At 41.7% G+C, this 24,000-nt stretch overlaps 1 protein-coding gene across 3 annotated transcripts in view; it reads right to left on the bottom strand.

Annotated features, from left to right (window-relative positions):
- SHROOM4 (shroom family member 4) overlaps positions 1–4,930 on the bottom strand; it is a 206,410-nt gene extending 201,480 nt beyond the window's left edge. The window contains exon 1 of one of the 3 annotated variants that reach the window (XM_081126795.1): positions 4,601–4,930. In XM_081126795.1, coding sequence (XP_080982921.1) covers positions 4,601–4,717 — 117 coding nt within the window. In that variant the 5' untranslated portion in view covers positions 4,718–4,930. The remainder of the gene's footprint in view (positions 1–4,600) is intronic. The other 2 variants (XM_081126803.1, XM_081126796.1) reach the window with 2 other exon arrangements.
- Between the last annotated feature and the right edge of the window lie 19,070 nt (positions 4,931–24,000).

The raw sequence follows: 24,000 nt of genomic DNA, 5'->3' as shown, positions 1-24,000 counted from the left end.
CCCATTTTGCAAATAGAGACTTGGGTCCAGAAAGCATGAAATGACATAGTAACATCAGTGCACATTAAGTGGAGGAGGTTAAGCTTCTTTCTCCTCCAGGCTACTCCCTCACCTACCCAACTTAGTTCTAGGGCAGTTACTAGCCCCCACTTTCTTCACTGTGCCACATGGAGACTGCCACCAAAAATGGGACAGGAAAAGGGCAAATATGTAGGGTAAGCCTGTCTTCTGCCCTAACTTATTCCCCCACACCCAATTTTCTCCCTCCGTTTCCTGCAGCCTCACACTGGTTCCACCCTTTCTTTTCTCCACCCTCAGCCAACCTCAGGGCACATTTCCAATAACAAAATGAGTATAGAAACTTTATGCTATGCTATAGCTCTCTCTGTGTCTCTGTCTCTGTCCTCCTCTCTCTCTCTCTCTCTCTCTCTCTCTCTCTCTCTCTCACACACACACACACACACACACACACACACACACACACACACACACACGGGGGGTGGTGGTGTACAATTTGAATCACTAAGGCCTTTAAGAGGCCCTGTTTGATGCAGAATCATTAGTGCCAGAACTTTGGAAAGGTCACCCATCCCCAAAGAGGTTCTTTTCCAGCGCAAGGAGCCATCTCTATAGATGGCTGTCTATACTCTAGAGTGGGAACCCTAGATATCAAAACAGACAAATCTGATTAGAAGAGAATCTACACTTCATCAAGACGGGTTCCCTGGATCAACAAGATAGTATAAGACACTAACTAAAGGAATTAATAACACCAAGGTCATGGACCCAATTACCTTGTGGGTCATGTTTCAATGGGGAAATTATAAACCACCTCTAACTCTTGGGATAATCAACAGTAGCTTTTAAAAACCATTTCCTCTTGTTTTAAATTTATCTTTATTGTTTTCCACCCCCCAACCTTCTCCACCCTACTCCCACCCCCTCCCCAGGCTTTTACCGAACTATTGTCTGGTCCATGGGTTATGCATATATGCATTTCCTCTTTTTTTTGTCACTCAATTGTTAGAAGACTATACCAATCTCCATAACTTTGGGTAGCTGAATTCCCCACATTCAGGGAAATCACAGGAGTTGGTAGAAATTGATGATTTCCCCAACCTGATCATTTCCTGGTCCAAAGGTTCTCCCATGACAAATATGAGGTAGACTTTCACACTGCATGCACTCTTTTCCCACTAAATGCCTTTTCTCAAATTCATCTACTTTTAAGATGCCTCCACCTTTTCCACAAGCTATCTCCAAGCATGTACACCATACCACCCAGACCCAAATCACCTTTGAGTTTTTTTCCCCATGACACCAAAGAAGGTTCTCCATTTCCAACCATGGTTCTCATATCTTACCTCTGTCTCTGCCTAACCTGAGATCATCACAAGTGATTTGGAATCATCAAAATAGTTCTCTCCTACTCCCTGAGCCCCGACTCCATAAGGGAGTGTCTGAAACCCAGTCCTTACCTATTGTGGAACCATAGGCTGGCATAGAAAGGGTCACTGGGGAGGGAGGCTGCCAAGACTGGATACATACCTGACCGGTATTGCCCCATGCCCCTTCACAAACTGCAGTACTACCAGATGAATCAAGAAACTCTCCAAGTAGTAGAAAATATAATAGACTTGGAGCCTACCACTGGCTTGCCATAGGATAGACTTAGACAAGCCACCCAGTGCATCCCAGCATCAGTTTTTCTATCAGTTTCTCTACAACCTTCCCTGACTTCCTCACAGGGGGCCTGTAAGAGGCAAATGAAATAAGGGATGTGGAAACACACTATAAACAGTAACCCTGTATGCAAATGAAACAAAGCATCATCTTCCTCAGTCTGCAACCCTTTTGAGGAGAAAAGGTTCTGAGCGAGCATAGAAGATTGGCTACGCCCGGTCGGTGTGGCTCAGCGGTTGAGCATCGACCTATGATCCAGGAGATCCCAGCTCAATTCTTGGTCAGGGCACATGCCCAGGTTTTGGGCTCGATCCCCGTAGGGGGTGTGCAGGAGGCAGCCGATCAATGGCTCTCTCTCATCATTGATGTTGCTATCTCTCCCTTTCCCTTCCTCTTTCTGAAATCAATAAAGATATATTAAACAACAAAAAAAGAATTGGCTACTAGACCATCATAGTCTTATTTAAAGACCACCCAATTGAAACTCATTGTAGACATGTGAACACCTAAGTCCAGAGAGGGCAAATGAAGTATGCAGAGTCCCAGAACTAGTGAGTAGCAGAGCAAGGATTAGAAACCAAATTTTTGATCTACCAGTGTGATTCTCTTAATGTGCGGAGCCTCCCATCCCATCACCACCAATGTGTGCAGACTGAGGCTATTTTCAAGAAGAAAACTGTATTGTTCTGAAGCTTAAGGGGAAGCAAAACTAAGGTAGAAAAATGAAAAGGGGGACTAATGAAATGTGCCACAAAGTGTCTTGGCAAGAAAAAAAACAGGCAACCACTACACCTAAAAAATTACTGTAGCCCCTTTATATATTGTTGGGGCTAACCAGATTATATATAGCTCACTTTTACTGTAAGGAGCCAGGCTAGTTGGGAGGGATGGGAGAAATGATTTTACCCCCTACATCTCCAAATGTGTGTAATAATGAGCCTTCATATAATAGGAGTCAACTGTACATTCAACAGAAAGGGAATCATTAAAAGGCACCCTGCCTCTCAACACACGAGTCACTTCCTCAGCAGCTTGGCCAAGGAAACCCTCATCTACCCTCAAATAATCCCCCAGCCAGACCACAAATTGCTGGCTGCCCCATACTTAGTAACACCCCTGCCACGCTAGTGTTGGCTCACAAAACAATCCAGCACCACAGCAGCAAGCACTCTCTGAGGTGCTTCTTAGGATGGGTCAACCCTGGGCAGAGGTCAAAAATGACCTCTCCAAGGCAGGTTGTTTAGGCAGACAGTGGAAATTCTGTGGGTGGTGTAAGGAGAAAAAGAGAGGAACTGACCATTCAGGGCTACATAGTCTGTTGTGACCTTGATGGAAAAGGATGGGGGTTGATTAGAAGAAATTCCTGAAGGCCAGGATTCCCCTCTCCAAAGGGGTGGTTTGAGAGTGTTTCTGTTTAAAGAAAAGAAGAGCATATTACTCCCTCCAGAGAATACTGGAGAGGAAGTGCCTTAGGAGGGGGTGTGACAGTGGGTTACAAAGGTATCTCAGGCTGATTAGAAATACATGACTAGTACAGGGGAAGGAGTTGGTGGATGAAGATCTGGGCTGGTTATTGGTGTTGGGGGAGGCTAAAGATCCCAGGTTTCCCTGACAGCTCCTCAAAATTTTGCCACATACCTCAGACTGCTCAAGCTGATTGGTACACCCTATTGCAACACTCCAGGGTTGCTAAGATTGTGGGCCCCAAGACCTGAAGGGGCCCCTACACTATAAATTTACCAGCAGCTCCAATGCAAGGCAAAAGCAGCACAGGTGGGGGGGGGGCGGCATTCGTGTCCCTGCTGAGAAATGACCCAGGTTAAAAAGCCAAAGAGAAGTGACATTTGTTCCCTGCTGAGAAGCCACATCTTTCTATCTTCAGCCCAAACCCATATCTACAACCTCAATGGCAATTTCAGCGGGTTGGAAGGGCTTTTCAGATTTGAGCATTTAAGAGAAACAAAAACAAAAACTGGGATAAAGTACAGGAAGTTCGTTTACTTGGCAATCTCACGCCTCAAGGTGAATTGTCCTACAAATCTCTCTTCCAGTATCAGCCCCAGAGGCCCCCACTGTCACCCCTACCAGGAATGTCCGGCTTTGGGGGCTCTGGAGCACTTGGGAGAGCTCCTCTCCCTGGTCCTCAGCTGCAACTTGGCTTCCAGCAGATCACAGCCTCCTAAAACAAACAAACCCTGGCGGCGGGCGGCGGCGGCTCCAGCACAGCTGCACTCCATGGCGCAAAAGTTTCCTCCACACTTCTCAACGTGCAGGAAATCTCGCCGGCGCTGGGACAGGACTCGGGAAGGAGGGAAAGGCCGAGCCTAAGCGGCAGCAGCAACGCCCCACCAGCTGAATGGATGTGCGCGCGTCCGGCCGTGGGAAGTGAGGCTGACGAAAGCCACCAATGCCTCATCTCCGTTCCCACACCAGACCCTCGCCCTGCAACCTGCCCCGACAGGATGGCCCACCGGTTGACCAAGGGCCACCGCTGCTGAGAAAGCTGCCAAGCAGCCTTGCCTGTACCTTTTAGCCTCTCACTGTCCTTTAGGGGCGCGGGAACTTCTAAGGAGAAACCCCCACCAGCCACCACTTCCTCCAGTCAAACTGAGGGGAGCAGCTGCCCCGACGTGGGGGAGCAAAAGCTGCCCCAGAGTCTCCAAAGTGTGTCTGCGCGCAGCGCTCTAGCAAGGGGGCTAGCCGTGCTCTCATCTGTGCTCCCGCCACCCTTAAGGGGTGCCTGCGTCTGAGCTGGTGGCAAGAGCCCTCCGTGCTGCTAATGCACCACAAGGGAGCTTTCACCCCCAGCCTGAGCCAAGTTTCAAAGTTGGTCTGAGGGCCCCGTCCCGCGGCAGCCTGTACACCCGTTTGTCCATTCAAAGTTGGGCACCGCTGGGACAGAGCCGCCAGTTCTTACCTTCGACACCGTGAGCGGTTCACAGTGTTCCAGACCCCCCTTAAGGGTGAAGCCCCAGGGCGCCCCCCCTTGCAGCTGCACAGGGACGTACTGGAAGGACCCAGGCCGGTTCTCCATCCTCCGCTTTGCTCAGGCGCCGCGGGGCTCCTTTTCCGCGGGGGCTACGTTGCCTCCGCCCCCAGCAGCTCCGCCACCATCGCCCTCCAGCGCTACGCCACCCCGCACTGCCCTGCTCCGCCTACTCTCCCGGCTGGAGACGCTCGGCCGCTAGCGAGCGCAAGGAGGAAATGACACGGAGCTGGAGAAAGGGGGAGAGAGGGGGAAAAGGAGAAGGGGAAAAAAAAGAAAAGAAAAGAAAGAAGGAGAGGCGGAGGGATAGCTTGTAATGGACAAGAAAACGGAGCAATGGGGAGGGGCAGTCACAGGGACCTCGCCTATAGGATCGCTGGGGAGTGGGAGCAAGGCGAGGCCTCACATCAATTGTTACATTGTTTCATTCAAGCTGGCCCCCACTTTGGTCCTCCTCCTGACTGCAGGGTTCCCCGCCCCTCCAGCCAGCGGAGGCGATGGGAGGTGAAAGTCGTTAGTGTGGATGGCCCGCGTAGCCGAGTGGGCTGAAACGCTGGTTTCCCGCTTAGCGCGTTCTTGTTCCTCTGACTGCCTTTTTCTTCTGAAGGTCCCGAGAACCGGGTCCTAGGAGGGTTACAAGGCTGCTAATTTGTGGATCTTGCCTAGAGGGATGGAAAGTAAAGCAAGCAGGCCAGCGAACACAGTTGGACTGTGTGTGTAGGCTGCTCTGTGCGTTTGCGCTAGGTGTGTGGGGTCATTATGAAACATTGCCCCGGAGCATACTTTAAATAAAGAGGCACTTTGAGGATGCCCCCTGCCCGGTCTCAGCCTCGCCCAGGCTCAGCGCTGGCGTCTATGGGTAGCACTGTGCTTGTGTATGTTCCAGTCATCTGGAGTTCCTGGCACGGCCTTGCACTTGCCCCACTGAGATGACCAAGCCAGGATTCAGCAAACTTTATGACTAGCCGTATTGTTTCCACTCCTAAACAAACCTACAGGAAAGAGCATCCATTGATAAGCTGGCCAATTAACAATGTGCCTTTTGGAGGAATCAGCTTTTAGGCAGTGCCCAGAACATCTCTGCTCATCTGTTCATGTTGGGCTTTTAGAACAGCCCCCACCCCCCCCACCCCCAACACACACACACACACACACACACACACACACACACACACACACAGACCATTAGTCTCAAAAAGTGTATTTGTTACTAAATCTTATGCTGATTTCTCATTTTGACCTGAGCAGGTTACCATGCCTTTCTGAGGTGTCTTCTGGAACCACTTGCAGGCAGTGAGTTTTTAAAGGGCTTCACACTAGCAGGGAAAGTTTTGACAACTAAGTTGTGACTCAACAGGATGTTCCCAATCTCTCTTGCCTGTCCAGCCTCTTGCCCTCTTCTTCATTGCCAAGGAACATACTATGGCACCCTTCCTTCCACAATCAGCTTTCTGCAGACAAGGTTTCCACTCTCTCCTTCCATTTCCTCACCTGTAATTGCCTTTTCAACACACTTTGGCCTTCAGTGTGTCCCAGGAGGCCACTGAAACTTTGCTCACAGGCTTCCCTCCATCCCCCAATCCTTTCTTCTCAGCCTTCTGGACTGTCTGCATTATATGATACTGACATGACTTTTCTTTAATAAAATGGCAGTTTGGATGTCTATAGCCCACTTTTTAAAAATCCTCAGAGATTAATCAAATTGGAAGCCACCTTCAATCTTTTAAGAACTGCAAAAATAATTTTGATCATGAGCATTTTTTTAATTTCCCCTACTAGAAAACAGAAAATTTGAGAAAATGGCATCTTAGTTTGTTGATTCTTAATTGTGTGTCAACCTATGACCTAACATTCATTTGCTCTGTCCCATCTTGAAACTCATCTCCCCCCCCCCCCCTTTTTGGGATAAGACTCTTATCTCCATGATTGTCACTTGGTAGAACTTAGCATTTTTCAGTCTCAGCATATTGAAATCTGTAAAGTTTAGTTCACAGGATATGCAGTCATCACTCAAGGTCTACTAGAATTATGTGTCTAGACTAGAGGAAAGAGATTTGGAAGCAGGAGTCACACACATGAGCCCTGGCCTTGTCACTAACTAGATGGGTGACCTTGGGTAAATCACTGAACTGTTTTCAGTCTCCTTTTGTTCATCTGTCAATTTCAGCTAATAAGCCTTGACCTACCTACTTCCTAGACCTGTTGAAAACTAAAATGATATAATACATATGAAAACACTTTGAAAAGAAAAAAGTAAAAATCCTCACAACCTTATTATGAAAGTAAACCAATCTATTTTCACTCCAAGACTAACTCCATGCTGATGTCTTGTTGCATTCTTCAGTTTATCCTTTTCGTCATTATAGCAGAAGAACATAAATTACCTAGCCCCTGGTGCAAACAGCACATAAGTAGACATTTTGAACATCAGGTGCCTAGATAATGTTGCTTGTTTACTGATAAAAATCACTGCTAGTAGAAGGGATCTCATTCTTCCCTAGAAGTACAGCTAGTGGAAGCATGATTATGTAGTGGAAAGGGTACTGGGTAGAATGTGAGATGCCTGGATTCTAAGTTGGTTCTGCCATTAATTGCTGTGTGATATTAAGCAGATCACTCCCCCTTTCTGTAAATTTAAGGGATTGAGCTACTTGATTTCTTAAATTCCTCTACAGTTTGCAAATTCTGTGACTACTTCCTGGCAAGTGGCTAAACATAGTAGATGTGCAAACAAAGACTTGATGATAGAGATGAACCAGGTGAAAATAAAGCAGTGGAGAAGAGTCCAGGAGTGTATTTCTGTGTGTGTGTGTGTGCATACGCTCTCACTAGCTCATGGTGTGACCAGCAAACAGATAATAAGTTCACCTAAAGTATGTGAAATTGCCTGTAGGCAGGTAGAAATATGAAGCTCCATATCAAGAGAGAGGTGGTGATCGATAATATAAGTTTGGATTATAGTTGAAGCCATTTGGAGTGGATAATTTCACTCAGAATGATATGAAAATAGGGATCATAAAGGGTTTAAAAAAGAGCAGACAGAAGAAGTGGGGAAAAGGCCAATCAGCAGAAACAGAGAAAGATAAATTAAAAGCAGGTTGTTTATTTCTATCTCATTAAAAAAATCCTCAGAGTTTTTTCTTCATTTGCACTCTATCGAACAGTTTACCTTTTGGGGAGAAAGAAGACTGAACTATCTATCAGTCCTTCTCTGAACTTTAAAAACAACTTTCTTAGATAGACACCTTTTAAACTCAAATGTGAATACAATATTCCTCACAGCAGTGCTGAGCTTCTCTCTGAATTAAGGACTCTATTGAAATTCTAATGAAAGCTATACGCGTTCACGGTTAGAAGGCCTCACAGGATCTCCCAATGTTATATACAGCTTTGGCTGAGGCATAAATTCTTTCTGATTGGTGTTTTGAGTTTCTTAGGATATATTCCTAGAAGTGGGATCACTGGGTTAAATGGCACTTCCATATTTAATTTTTTGAGGAGACTCCATACAGTTTTCCATAGTGGCTGCACCAGCCTGAATTCCCACCAGTAGTGTACTAGGGTTCCGTTTTCTCCACATCCTCGCCAGCACTTGTTGTTTGTTGATTTGTTGATGGTAGCCATTCTGACAGGTGTGAGGTGATATCTCATTGTAGTTTTCATCTCTCTGATGATTAGTGACATTGAGCATTTTTTCATGTCTCTTGGCCATCTGTACGTCCTCTTTGGAGAAGTGTCTATTTAGGTCCTTTGCCCATTTTTTAATTGGATTGTTTGTCTTCCTTTTGTATGGGTTCCTTATATATTTTGGACATTAACCCTTTATCAGATGTGTCATTGGCAAATATGTTCTCCCATACAATGGGCTCTTTGCCCATTTTAAAATCAAGTTATTTGCTTTTGGGGGATATTAAACTCTTATCAGATATATGGTTTGCAAATATTTTTTCCATTCTCTAGGTTGCCTTTGCCTTTTCATTTTGCTGATTTTTTTTTGCCATGCAAAAGCTTTTTAGTTTAATGCAATCCCACCTATGTTTATTTTTGCTTTTATTGCTTGTGCTTTTGGTGTTATATTCAAGAAATTATTGCTAAGGCCAATGGCATGAAGCACCCCCCCTATGTTTATCTTTTAGGAGTTTTACAGTTTCAGTCTTATATAAGATAGGGATTCAATTCCATTCTTTTTCATGTGTATCCAGTTTCCCCAACATCACTTATGGAAGAGACTATTTTTTCCTCCATTGTGTATTCTTTGTGCCCTTGTCAAAGATTAGGTGACCATATATGTTTGGGTTTATTTCTGAGCCCTCTATTCTGTTCCATTAGTCTATATATCTGTTTTTATGCCAGTATCATACGGTTTTGATTATATAGTTTTGTAAAATAGTTCAAAATCAGGAAGTGTAATGCTTTAAGCTTTGTTCTTCTTTCTCAAGATTGCATTGGCTATTCGGGACTTTTTTGGTTTCCATTTCAGTTTTAGGATTTTTTTAAAATTTCTGTGAAACATGCCATTGGAATTTTGATAAGGATTGCATTGAATCTGTAGATCACTTTGGGTAGTATGGAAATAACATTTGTTCTTTTAAGGAGCTTACATATTTACTGAAACAATATTTCAACAGAAAGCTTAATGGTATTCACTCATTGAGTTTAATTTGCCCTAGATTGAGAAACAATTGTTAAATCCTAGGCACTATGAAAGGCACTTTCCATACATTATTGGCAGTGATTATAATGACCGTGAAAAGTGGTATTATTAACTTATTCCAAGTGAGGAGACTGAGCCAGGAAGTGGTAAAACCAGGATTTCAAGGCAGGGAGGCTGGAAAAGCATCCTGTGATAACTTGATTAATCATGTCTCTGTCATACTCTCCTTTTTAAGCAGGGGAGGGAAGGGATTGGAGTCCTCCATTCTGCTCTCTTCCTCTTTCCATTTGGGAGTACTTCTGTTCGAACAACTCTATTGGCTTCTTTCCTCACTCCTGGGTCAGTTGGCAATTCTATCTAGTTACATGGGGAAAGTGTTAGAAAGCCTATTATGGCTTTCTATACATTCCATGTCCTCCAATCCAGTTTTTAACAGTAATAAACAGATATTTTTTTCATCTACCTCTCTGCTTCCTGGATCTCTCAGTTGGCCCTCAACTTGGGAGTGGATGAGAAGGGTGTTATTATTTACCACTACTCTCCAAATATATCTACCCAACAAATATCTACACAGTGTGTGTATCTTCTGTCCAGTTATCTGTTTGTTATTGTCTCCTGAATGTCTATATGGGCCTGTTTCTGAATGCAGCTCTGATTGCCAAGGTGCCTTTATGTGTGTACATAACACAAACTATGTGTGGGTGTTAAATCCAAGTTCCATGTGTTCCTCAGGGGGATTGATCTTGGTATGTGTGAGGGAGAGGGGAAGAGAGAATGAAGATGTATTCCTTGAACTTGGCTTTGAGGGCCTCCTTCTTATAGTTACTACAATAATTCTTACCCTTCTCCCCTAGAAACAAGCTCTACCTCAAAAGACTGCTCAATTTTATTTCTTTCCCTTTCCTTCCATTCTGGAGCCATAGACTTCCCACTTCCTGTCTGTGTGCTAGTAGTCATTTCAGAAACCCTTTCTGTGCTGGCTCAAAGATTGTTTGTACATTGTTTACAGGCTAGGGAATTTCTCATTTGTCATAGGCAAATTATCATATTAGAGAAATCTATCTTGCGTTTTGTGATTGTTATCTAGTGTTCTGTGGCACATACTTCTAAGCAACTCAGTGAATTTTATCAAGTCATCTTCTTAATTTCATCACTCCCTTGGGAAAAATAAGGTAAGAGTCACAATTAGAGTCATCATTTTACAGGTGAAACCAAAGGCTGAATAAATTCATTGCTTTTCTAATCTTCCCTCCACGCTTCCTTAGAAAATCAAGTGTTGGTGAGCCCAGAATATTCCTGGGCCAGTTGACTCATGGGTACAAGGGAACCTAGAGCATTTTTCTTACAACAGTTTTTGTGGTTTTTTTGTTTTTTTGGTTTTGTTTTTAATCTTTACCCAAGGACATGCTTAGAGAGTGGAAGGAGGAGAGGAGGGGAGGGGAGGGGAGGGGAGGGGAGGGGAGGGGAGGAGAGGAGAGGAGAGGAGAGGAGAGGAGAGGAGAGGAGAGGAGAGGAGAGGAGAGGAGAGGAGAGGAGAGGAGAGGAGAGGAGAGGAGAGGAGAGGAGAGGAGAGGAGAGGAGAGGAGAGGAGAGGAGAGGAGAGGAGAGGAGAGGAGAGGAGAGAAACATCAGTGTGAGAAAGAAACATCGATAGGTTGCTTTCTACTATATCTTCCCCAACTGGGAATCGAACCCACCACTTTTCAGTGCACAGGATGATGCTCAACCAGCTGCGCCACTCTGGCTGGGCAGAGCATTTTTTTTTTTTAATGAAGCAGATTTTGTTACAAATAATATCAAAAAGTGTTCATTTTTAATCTCATCAGTTGGATCTATTGGACTATTCTACTTGGATTTCTAGGGCCCCTGTTTCTCTCCTTCCACATTTATCCCCACCCTGCCCAATAATTACGCTGGCTCTTCTGGATGTTTCTCACAGAAGAGAGATCTGGGGCAATGATAATTATCAGTGGAGAGAGAAAACTAGTGTAATGTTCCAGGTATTATTCATATATAGATTACATGAAAATAATAGCAAGTTTCTCCCTCCCATCTAGCTATACACCTAAGGGTGTGTGTGATGGGGGTGGGATGGAGCAAAGGGAAGTTCTAAGTAGACTATAGTACTAAAGAATCTGATTCCTGGGGAATTTTGCCTAGGGCTAAGGAAAGACATGGTCTAGGCCTGTTAATATTTTTTTTGACAGTCAGTTTTTATTAAAAAAAGATATGAAGCTATTGTTTATCATGCAATGCCGACTGAATTACATGGAGTAGAAAAGAAAGCAGTATATTACTTTCTTAATATAGACACTGTTTATTTTGAGTTAAAGCTAGTATAACTTTAGTATACAAAATACTATAGCTGGGCAGTATTTTTTAACTTACAAGTATTATTTAACTTACAAGTTTAATAAATCCTTGTAAGTACACACTGCTAGAGAAAGTTGGATTTTCAGTTTCTCCATGGGCAATTTTGTTAAGAATCCTTCCATTGCCAGGGTATCCCATTTGCGCCATCCTATGCTTTTATTCTCTCAGAAGAATACCAAGTGTCTCATGGAATCTCAGGATCTTGGCTTGGTATTGTGTTTGAGATTATAGATTTAGAGCCTCTTCATCCTTCCTGAGCTGATAAATCTAGACTGTGTGTGTGTGTGTGTGTGTGTGTGTGTGTGTGTGTTTTCTAAGACGCTTCCATATGTGGTGGTTGGTGCTCTCTGGGAAGGCCTGTTGGAGCAGGAGTTGTTTTGTTTGTGTTCTAAACTTAAACGAACGTCAACCCAATTGGAAAACCTCAATTTGCCCTTGGGGCAATCAGTCACCTGGTACAGGTTCAGCTGGGTTGTGATGAATGTCTGTCATAGCTCTAGAGGAGTTTCAGCCAGGGATTGACTCCTTCATGTCAAGGATATAAATATCAGATGAACTGCTCAGATCCAATATGTGGGCTTCGAGATGACCTCTTTTTGGTACCCAGCTTGGACAGGGGCCACCCCTTGCTTTGAACTGTGTGCGTTATCAACTCTTCTCTGCTTCTCAAATGCTATTTTCTATGAGTCATTCATCATTCCCTGGTCATTAATACAATAAATTTTGGTGAACATTAAGCTCTTACCTCAACTCCTCCAGCCATGGAAAGAAAAAAATTACATGTACATACACACAAAACCCAGCCTTTTTACTTTCAAAAAGTTTCCATCATTCTGCAGAAAAGGTACTCCAATTCAATGGGCATTTGAGCACAACAAAGCCCCCACTATGGTTTTGATGAAGCTCTGCAGAAGTACATAGCTGACAGTCAAAATATAGATGTATATGTATCCTTTTCTTTCTTTGATAGTTTATTTTTACTCTGGACTAAGTAGAAATGAACCCTACTTATGAAATATTTTTTAATTTTTTTTATTGATTTCAGAGAGAGGAAGGGAGAGGGAGAGAGAGATAGAAATATCAATGATGAGAAAGAGTCATTGATCAGCTTCCTCCTGCACAGCCCCTGCTGGGGATCAAGCCCACAACCTGGGTATGTGCCCTGACCAGGAATTGAACCACAATCTCCTGGATCATAGGTCAATGCTCAACCTCTGAGCCATGCTGGCTGGGCCCATCTATGAAACATTAACTAAAGAGGAAATCATTTTCCTTTTGCTTGAATCTAGAATAACCTAGCCTAAAGAAGAAAGAGTAACCAACTCTCTTTTTCTGGGAGTGTCAGATGGGCTTCTGAAAAGTAGTACTTACTCCAAATATTTTCTTTGAGGGAGATGATCCCATGTGTCTAGATGTGTACACATCATACATCCCTCCGCCCATGTAGATTCATGAACAAAGTCATACACAAGGATTTATTTTCAAATTCAAGTATGCCTGGCTCATTTCTTTGAGTGTTTGGCAGCTCAGATTGCTAAAGAAAGAGGTTCCTGAATTCTGAAACAACTGTCAGGAACCTGACAATTACTTGATGTTCTAATATGTAGGGCACTTACAGTGTTTTGTTTTGTTTTTTTCTTTCACTGTTTTAGATTAAACTTCAGACACCTGGATATTATACTTAATTTCTCCCTTTTTCTCCCCACATCACAGACATCCACTCAGTTACCAATCTCTGTCATTTCTAATCCTAAAATAGCTCTCAAATCTATCCAATTATCTCCATCCCCACTGCCACTTCATCATCATCTCACACCTAGACAATTGGAATGGCTTCCTAACTGGGCTCCCTTATGCCTGCAGTTCTGCCCAGATGCCTCTAATCCATTCTTCACTTTGCAGCATTTTGTAGCCAGGGAACTCGTTCTAAACCAAAACTGTATGTCACTTGTCTGATCATTTTTTTTCAGTGGTTCCCCACTCTTTCTAAGTCTCTTGACTAAGATCCCCATTATGGGGCTCCTGCCTACACAGCCAGTACTTTTCCCCTGTGCTACTTCCAACCCTGTCCTAATCCCCCCATCCCAAACACTTAGATATCCAAAAGTACCAAATTATGGGCTGTTACCCCAAGCACAACCTGTTCTCTTGTATTTCTAGGCCATTTTACAAACATTTCTTTCTACCTGGAATGCCATCCACTTCACCCTTGTCCATCTGACAAATCCCTATACTTTCTTCAAGTCAGATCAAAGGTCACACTTAGAGAAGAAATGTTCCTTGATACCTCTAAGCTCTTCTTTCTTGATGTTTTCATTGTCCCCTTTATATCACTTTATTGTGGCCTTAAACATATTTTATTGTAATTGTCTTTTCCCCTGAGCTGGTTGTTCCTCATGGAAGAATTGCCTCACCTAGAGCAGCGAGGAACTAAGACACCACAAAGAGGCTCCTTTAGTGATTCAGAACCCAGAAAGAATCTTGAGATTGACCAAACTCCAAGCCTAGAAAGCTTTCTACTTTGATGTTGCTTATTGGTACATGTTACTGGAGAACTAATAACAAAAGATAAAAAATGTAAAAAATTTGGCTGAGCTAGAGAAAAGGAATATATGGAATACAAATCATCATCTTCTTAACATGGCATTCCAGATGCTCCACATACTGGCCTCTGCCCTGCCCTCCAGCACTGCCTCTCCCTCCTCTGACTCTCACTCTACCCTCCAGCCACACCAAAATATTTACAGCATCCCCACCCCTTTCATTTTGTGGTGTATCCTACATCCATACTTTTACTCATGCTGTCTCTCTACCTACAGCACATTTCCCTTTGCTTTAGGTAACTTCTACCAATACTTTAAGATTTATCTCAGGCCTCACTTATTTCAGGAAGCCTTCCCAAAGTAACCAACATACCATAGGTGAATGTGTGCATATGTCCCCCCACACACGGGGGGGGGGCAAGGGAGGGAGAGAGGGAGTGAGGGAGAGAGGGAGAGCTGGATATATGCCTGTGTAAATCAGGACTCTTGCTAGCAAATGATAAAAATACAACACATATAAGCTTAAGCCAAAAGAAATGTGTTATTGATACTAATTGAAAATCACAGGGGTAATTTTAGGCATAGCTAGATCCAGGTGCTCAAATGATGTCATCAGCAATCTGTTTCTATTTGTTGGCTCAGATCTCCTCTATGCTGACTCAGTTTTCAAGCAGGCTCTCCCTGCATGATGGCCAAGATATCTATCCACCAAGAGCTACAGATTTGCATTTTACCACTTAGCAACCCCAGTAGAAACACTTTCTCAATAGTTCCAGCAAAAGTTCTAGAATTGAGTCTATCCCTGAACTAATAACAATAGCCAGAGAAACAGAGTTCTCTGATTATCCATGTGTTAGTCAGGGTTTTCCAGAGAAATAGAAACAATTATTTGTTGTTTGTTTGTTTGTTTATTAATTATAGGAATCACATGATTATGGAGACTGAGAAGTCCCATGATCTGCTGCCTGAAAGCTGGAGAACCAGGAAAGCTGGTGGTTTAATTCAGTCTGAATCCAAAGGCATGAGAACCAGGAGTGCCAGTGTCTAAAGGACAGGAGTAAATGGATATCCTAGCTCAAGCAAACAGCAAATTTGCCCTTCCTCTGCCTTTTTGTTATATTCTGGCCCTCAACAGATTGGATGATGCCCACCAGCACTGATGAAGGTAATCTATTCAGTCTACTGTTACAAATGCTAATCTATTTCAGAGATACTCTCACAGACATACCCAGAAATAATGTTTTACCAGCTATCTGAGCATCCCTTAACCCAGTCAAGTTGATATGTAAAATTAATCATCACACTAGAGTTGGCTGATGTACCCATCTAGGTGGGATGAGATCTGTTACCAGAAGAAGCCATGTTAGGCAGCAAAACCCCCATATGTTAACAGTTTTCCTCTTATATTCTCCCATGTTCCTACCCTTTCAATGCCTCTGATCATACAGTATCATTCATATTTGAATATATATATCTGTCTCCTCCACTAGACAGTGAGTTTCTATGTCTATTTATTGCTATATCCCTAGAGATAGCATGGGGGCTTGGCTTCTAATCGGTATTCTCAATCAATAAATGATGAGTGAGTGGCCTTGCTGTGAATTTTGAACAGATGATTAAATTACATTGAGCCATACTGAAGGCTAATTCAGGAAAATAGTTTAATTTAATAATTAGACAAATTAAATAATTTGCCTCTAATTTATTTGATTAAATGCATAGTTATTACTGGGTTGCATGGTAAAGAGGCAGAAATAGTGAATGGCTCATTCAACAGTCCAAAATTATATAATAAATGCCTTCTATGATTCAGGTACTATGCAAGAGACTAAGATTATCCTGTCTATTAATTAACCCTTTACCATTAATGAGAGTCAGTACTGTATAGTGTGTAGTGATTGTATATGTGGGCTCTAGGATCCTGGATTAAAATTCTAGCATTTGCATTTACAAGTTAAGTTAATCTTTGGTCAGTTACTTAACCCCTGTGCCTAGATTCTTCTGTCAAATGGGAATAGTACCTACTATAGAAGGTTGTTGTGAGGATTAAATGCAGAAACAAATGTGAAGAATTGAGAATAGTATCTACAACATTTTATGTGCTTAATAAGCTTCAACTTTTATTATTAGCTATGAAAAGAAGCTCCTCTCTACCCAAATAATACTTTATCCATTATACTTGACCTGAGACAAGTTCCTGGGTTAGTGATTTAAATTTGAACATAAATACAACTTTTGGGCTTCAAGAAAATAGAACAGAATAGAAGCTTGTCTCAGCCCTGGCAGAATTGTATTTGGGCATAGAACCCAGAATCTTGGCTTTTTTAGTGTAAAATTACCATTCCCCAGTGAGCCACTAGGACAAGCCTCATGGATACAGGGAAGGAAGAAGTGGTCTTTCCCTTGGGGAAGAGTTGTTCCACAAGAGCTAGGAGATGACTTTTAAATCCCTACATTGCTGCTGCATGTGGCTCACTAAGAGAATCAGAGTATAAGCAAATAGTTTGGGTGGCTACACAGAGTTTGCTAACAACACATACTAGTTCTAAGTGAAGTCTTTGATTTAATGAAGAGAGTATGACATTTGGAAGCCAGCAAATCTGGGACAGAATCCTAACTCATCTCTTTACTGACTGTGGCATCTTGGGTAATAATAATGATCACAGCTTGGGCCTTTTGAGTACTTAATATGTGCTAGTCACTGTTCAGAGCCCTTCTCATATACAGGGTGGGGCAAAAGTAGGTTTATAGTTGTGAGAATGAGAAAAAGAGTTTATTCTTGTATTCTTACTTATTAGTTATATTATTTTCCATATGAAAAACTGTAAACCTACTTTTGCCCCTCCCTGTATTCTTTCCTTTAATCCTTACAAAAAACCTTGCAAGGTAGATTCTTTTATTATTATCTTCTTTTACAAGTAGAAGAAGAAACTGAAGGGTAAAGAAGTGAAATAACTTGCCTAAGTTCACATAACTAGTAAAAGGGATCTCTCTCCCTAGGCACTCTAGCTCTAGAACTCATGCTGTTTATTATTTCTTCATGCTGCCCACCAGCTCAACCTCTCTGAGCCTCAAATTTCTCATCTGTAAAATCACCTTAATTGTGCCCACCTTCTAGGGTTGCTGTGAGGATTAGAAATAAGCTGGGGGAAGCATTTTGCACAATACTGGACACATGGAAGGAGCTTACTGTGTAAGAGTTATTATTATTCTGTCTCTCCATTGTTCCTACCAGCAGCAGGTCTGGACTTTCCTTCCTTTTTGCCAGTGCTATTTCTTGATTTTAATTAGCCTGACTACAAATTAGTTTCTATATGAAGAAGGTACTACTGGATTAGTTACAGAATGGAGAAAACTTTAATGCCAATGATTTTTTTTTTTTTTTAGTTCATCTTCAAACTGCCTTCTGCCTTCTGTGTCCCTGTTACATGCACCACTCACCAGGTGTCCCAACACTGGCAGGTGTCCCTCCCCACTCTCCAGCTAACCTTCCCAATGGGGGCTCCTGCTAGGCTGGCCATATTTCCTTCCACCTGTCATCTTATTATGGAAAAATGGATCTGAAAAGGACTGAAACAGCAGCCTGATGGGAGACCCTTGTGGACACAAATACACCTGAAAGGGATTTTAAGTTGTGGCTAGTTATTTCATTTCTTATTGGTAATTTTTATTTTCCTGCCACCCTCACACTGTTTTGAGTATATATCTAATCATAGCAACAATAAGAGTTAAGACTAAACTAAAAACATGGAAAGAAAGATAGCAACTAAAAAATCCATCAGTGACGAGTTGCACTATTATAACTGCAATGTAAATAGGTTAATGCAAATTCTCCTTTCCCTTAGATTGTCAAATATAAAAGTGACAACAGCCCTGGCAGGCATTCTCAGTGCAGAGCGTTGGCCTGTGGACTGAAGGGTTGTGGGTTCGATTTCTGGTCAAGGGCATGTACCTGGGTTACAGGCTTTTCCCCGGCCCCTGTCAGGGCACATGAGGGAGGCAACCAATTAATGTGTCTTTCTCACATTGATGTTTCTGTCTTCTTCTCTCTCTCCTTCCCTCCCTTCCACTCTCTCTTAAAAAAAAAAAAATGGAAAAAATATCTTTGGGTGAAGATTAACAACAACAAAAGTGACACCAGACATCACAACAATAGCTGTCTGGTGTGAATGAATCAAAATCATACTTTTGTAAATTTTTTCAGATTGGCAAAAAATAGAATACATTTTTTGTGTGTTGCAGAATTTTAGCAATTAGTTTATGTGTGCCATGAGATGAAAAAAGTTGAAAATCACTGCTTTACAAGTAAAGCCAACTAAGTAATTGACTTAATTTTGTCTTTCAATCTATTCATCCTATCAGATAAACATACTCAGTCAGGCTCCCTCCCATTCTCTAGCCTTTCTTCTTCTCATTCCACTGTGACATGCAGCAGGGCACAGGAGCAAACACACTCACATTTCCATCCTCAATATTCCACTATCAGCTATGTGACCTTAAGCATGTTACTTTAACTTGTCTGAGGCTTAGTTTGTACATTTGAATAACGGGACTCACATTTTGGGATGGTGTGAGAATTAAATAACTTAATGTATGCAAAGTACTTAACACAGTACCCATATCATGTAAATGCTCAATGTATGTTAGTTGCTAGCTACAAAATTGGGATAATCCTAGCACCAACCTCAGAATGTTTCTAGGGATGAAATGGAAGAATAAATGGCAAGCCTCTGGTTTAATAGGTTCTAAATGTATGGTAGCTGTCATCATGAAAATTGTTGCACTGGGTGGTCTCATCCAGTAACAAAATTATCAGATAATACAGGGAGCATTTAATGCTCATGCTGATATCAAGTGGGTTGGTGTCTGAAGAGACATACCTGTTAAAAATTCCTTCTAAGCAAGCAGTACAAATCATGGTGATCTGAAGGTCAAGGGGAGCCTGAGATAGTGACTCAGCAGGGAAATCACGTGCAGAATAAAGTTGAAGCTCTTTTTCTAAAAAAAAATGTCTTTATTGATTTCAGAGAGAGGAAGAAAGAGGGAGAGAGATAGAAACATCAATGATGAGAGAGAGTGTCATTGATCGGCTGCTTCCTGCACGCCTCCTACTGGTGATCGAGCCTGTAACCCGGGTATGTGCCCTGACTGGGAATCGAACCACAGTCTCCTGGATCATACATAGGTCAACGCTCAACTCCTGAGCCACGCCAGTCAGGCAAGATGAAGCTCTTTTTAAAACCATGAAAAAACTAGGGGGCAAACAAGATGATTAATGCCAATTGTAGAAATTAATGGGGCAGCTCCCAAAGGAATATGCTAAGTAGTCAGAGGCAAGTCAGCTAGAAAACCTTAGAAGAAAACTTAGGGGAGTTGAGCAGAAGTGGGAGGTGTGATCTGAACCCAGGAAAGAAAAGTGGCTAATAATAATAGTTAATACCTATTCTATATTTAGAATTTACTATGTGTCAAGCATTGTGCTAAGCAATTCATGTGCAGTATATCATTTTATCTTCCTTATCATCCTATAAGGTAAATTTTTATTATTACACCCATATTATAGTCTGGACCCATGTATGCATGGCTACAAAAACCTTAAAGTATACCAAGACCCAGAGAGAACCTTCTGGAAATAAGCCATTGAATCAGGTTTCGTACCCATAACTAAATTCATCATCTTTTCCCAGGGAATCCATCCTTTGTTCTGTACTTCCCATCATAGCACTACCATCCACCCAAGCCAGGAATTTGGGATTCAGTCTTGATGTTTTATTCTTAATTGAGTCAGCCACTAAGGCCTTCCAATTTTGCTTCCTATTTCTTAAATCCATCTTTTCCTCTCTATCTCCTGCAAGCCAGGCTCTCATGGTCTATTCTAGTAGTGTCCTATCCGGATTCTCTGCCTCTAGTTTTGACTTCCTTGGAATCAATCTAGCCTACAAACTGCAACCAAAATGATCTTCCTTCTCTCCCTCCCTTCTTCTTTCCTTCTTTCTTTTTGTTCTTTATCTCTATTGTTGAAAGTGTTACAGATGTTCCCTTTTTCCTGCCATTGACCCCCTCCTCCCCACTCCGGCCTCCTCCCCAGGCATTCACCACACTATCATCTGTCATGAGTTATACGTATTTGCACATAAGTTCTTTGGTTAAACTCTTCCTATCCCCCATCCCCCCCTTCCCTCTGAGATGCATCAGTCTGTTCCATGCTTCCATGTCTCTGGATCTATTTTGTCAGTTTCTTTTGTTCATTAGATTCCACTTATAAGTGAGATCATGTGATATTTGTCTTCTCTGACTGGCTTTTTTCGCTTAGCATAACATTCTCCAGGTCCTTCCATGTTGTCTCAAAGGGTAAGAGCTCTTTTCTTTTCTTTCCTTTTATTCTACAAGGTAAATCTTTCTAAACTGCAAATTTGACCATGTAATTTCCCTACCCAAGAAATTCTAGTTGTTCCATAATTTTCCTGAGTGTTGTCCATGGTTTGACTCTCCCTGTCCTCCTGAACTGTGCCTATTTCTCTAGCTTCATCTCCTGTCATTCTCTATCCCCTGAATTTCATGTAGTTCTTCCTTACTCATATCTGTAGTCCATAGTCTCATGAGTTTGTTTGTGTAATATATTCTGTCAAGTTCATCCTTTCCAATTATTTTTACTCTCAGCCTTTAAGTCTCAACTTAGGCATCAGCACCTTCAGAAAGCCTTTCCTGATGCGTGAGCATGCTAAGTGACTCTCCTCTGGCCTTGCCCTCCTCACCCTGTGTGTCTGATCACTTACAACAGCATATTGAAATAATGCTTATGGATCATGCCTTGTTCATTTTTACATCCCCCAAACTTAGTGAGTTCCTGATCCATAGTTAGGTTTTGATAAATGTTTTTGAACTGTTGCAAGCACCTAGGATCTGTATCCAAGTAATGCTTGAGGTAGAGACCAAAGAGACCTAACAGAAATAACTACCAATTATGAAACACTTACTGTGTGGTGATGTCCAACTCTGAGTGGCACCCACTAAACCCCTATTGTGTCTTATTTTCCTCTCTAGCTTTTATCACCATCTGTCATATTATATATTTTACTTATTTCGTCATTTATCAGACTTCTCCCACTATAATATTAACTCTACAAGGGTAGTAATATTTGTCTTTGTTCATTGTTGTACCCCCAATGCATATCAGTGTCTTGCACATAGTAGGTTCTCAGTAAATATTTTTGAATGAATATGGAAGGTAGACACTTTCTTTTCTTTATTTTAAATTATATTTTATTTTTATTGTTGACATTATTGAGGGTAAGCACTTTCAATATGCAATCTCATTTGTTCTTCACAACAACCCTGCAAGGTAAGTAGTAATGTTTCTATTTTATAGGTGAAGAAAGTGAAGCTCCTCACCACTCACACAAAGAATGACAGAGGTTTTGAGAAACTGGTATATTTATTGAGCCTATAGATTAAAAGATGATTGATTCAAAGATCTGGGTCACAAGATGTGGAGGTGCAACAAAAAATGCCAACCCAATAAAATAGCAACAAATAAGTGAATCTCTGACAAGCTGAATTAAATACAAAGACTATACTCTCTCCCAAGGGAGAGACTGTACATTCCTACATTTTACAAATGAAATCAGTTTTGCAACCTGAATAGCTATATCTGCTGTTCTAAAAGAATCTGGGGACTTGTAAGGACTTCAGTAGAAACATTATGAGGCAAGTCCATTGGAACAAAAATACAGAGATAAACCCCTCAGGATGTGCAGAGAAAAGTTAGTCTGTGGCCCAGAGAATTGGAGTGCCTGTTGTGTGGCCTCTGTAGGTACAAACCACGTATACCTCCATAAGGGTAGAAGAGAACCAAACACTTTGCAAAAGGTCGTGCAAGGCTCTTCTAGTCAGGGTCTGGAATTTATCCATAGTGTTTGGAGGTTGGCTAGATCTCAATACAGATGACATAGTCCCAAAACTTTTGAATTCTACCTCAAGTTTTGGCCTCTGTAGTTACATTTCAGCTTTCGCTTCTTACAACCCATTGAAGACTTATTTTCAAGTTTCTTACCTGTATATTTTGAGGCTAGATAAATTAGAAGGGGAGAAAAACACAGGCTTAAGAAAAGGAGGGCTGTTCCTATATATTCTTGAAACTCTTTCATTTTCCCAGAGGGGTGAAGTTTTCTGAAGTTTCCTAAAAGATTATCTAAGAAGTAAGATTTTTGCCCCCTGCATGTCAGCTGTCTCCAAAAGAAAACTATCTGGTATTTGTATCATAATTCAAATGTATCATGTATCACAATACATTTATATTTTATTGTGTGCTTTTCACTTATACTTAATCCTTATGATCCTTTTATAATGGAGGAAATGGTGGCTCAGCAAAGGCATATAGCTAGGTGAAGGCCATACAGGTAGAAAATGGCAAATTTAATTTGTAAGTCTTAAGGGATAGCAAATCTTAGCCTTGTATATTCTACCTTTTATTAGAAACCCCCTTCAAGATTCCTATGGTAAAAATTAAATCATCATCTTTGTCCCCCACTTCTAAAACCTTGTTCTTCCTTTGTTCCCTATCTCAGGATATGGAGCCTTTATCCATCCCAGTGTTCAAGTCAGGCACTTAGGAGTTAGCCTTGACTTTGAATCCCATGATGTGTCTTGAATATGTTCCCTCCTCAATAACACTCTGCCTCACTACCTTATCTCAGACTCTCATCTCCTCTCATCTGAACTGATGCAATGACCACTTCACTGGCTTTTCTGCTTCCTTTCTTACCCTGCTTCATTCTCCAAGCCAGAAGGACCTTTCTAAAGAACAAATTAGATCAAATCATTACAATTCTTCAATAACTCCACATTGCCTTTATGTTAAAATATGAATTCCTTAATTTGGCATCACACTCTCCCTCCTTTCTCTCTACATTCCCTGACATGAACTTTACACTCTACTGACTGAAACTTTTAGTTTTTTAAAAAGGGCATAAACTGATCTCATATTTATTGGGCACTTATTATGTGCCAGGTTGTATTCTAAAAGTATCACTTCCTATAATTTAATTATCAGCAATTATTCTATGAGGTAGATAATTTCATCACTCCCATGTGACAGAGGAAATGGATACAGAGAGTCTAACTAACTTACCAAAGGTAATTCAGTTAATTAGTGTAAGATTTGGGATTTGAGCCCAGGCAGCCTGGTTCCAGAGTCTGTGTTCCTAACTACTACCCTACCTCTTTCATTCCTTTCTATTCTCCCCTTCTCATTGTCTGTAAGGCTAACCCCTTTAAAATTTAATTCAATAATCTTCTGTGGGAAAATTTTCGTGACCACTCCACATTCCTTTTCTACCTCTGAATTAGATCTCTCTCTGCTGGTTTCACCTAGAACCTGTCCATTCCTCTAATTATAGCACTTGACATATAACTTGCGTGCCTATTCATGAACTTCTTAAGGTCAGGAAGCTTGCTTTAGTCACATTTTATTCCAGCATGTGTGTAACACAGTGCCTAGCACACTTTAAATGTTTGATGAGTAATTCTTCTTCTGGAAGATCTCCAACAAATAATTGGGATGAGTTCATATTTGCCAAAACATACAAATCCAAAGGTGATATCCTTTACTATTCTGGAATCCCTAGAACTTCTACAAAACTAAGCACAAAAGTCTTCTAGACAGGATGGGATAGATAGACCATGAGCTGCATTTTAAAAAATGTTTTATTTAAATATGTTTTCAAAGTTACAGAAAAGTTGTAATAATAAGACTTGTACGA

This window comes from Miniopterus schreibersii (assembly GCF_964146895.1).
Source record: "Miniopterus schreibersii genome assembly, chromosome: X".
NCBI lineage: Eukaryota > Metazoa > Chordata > Mammalia > Chiroptera > Miniopteridae > Miniopterus > Miniopterus schreibersii.
This window is presented reverse-complemented; position numbering and strand designations above follow the sequence as displayed.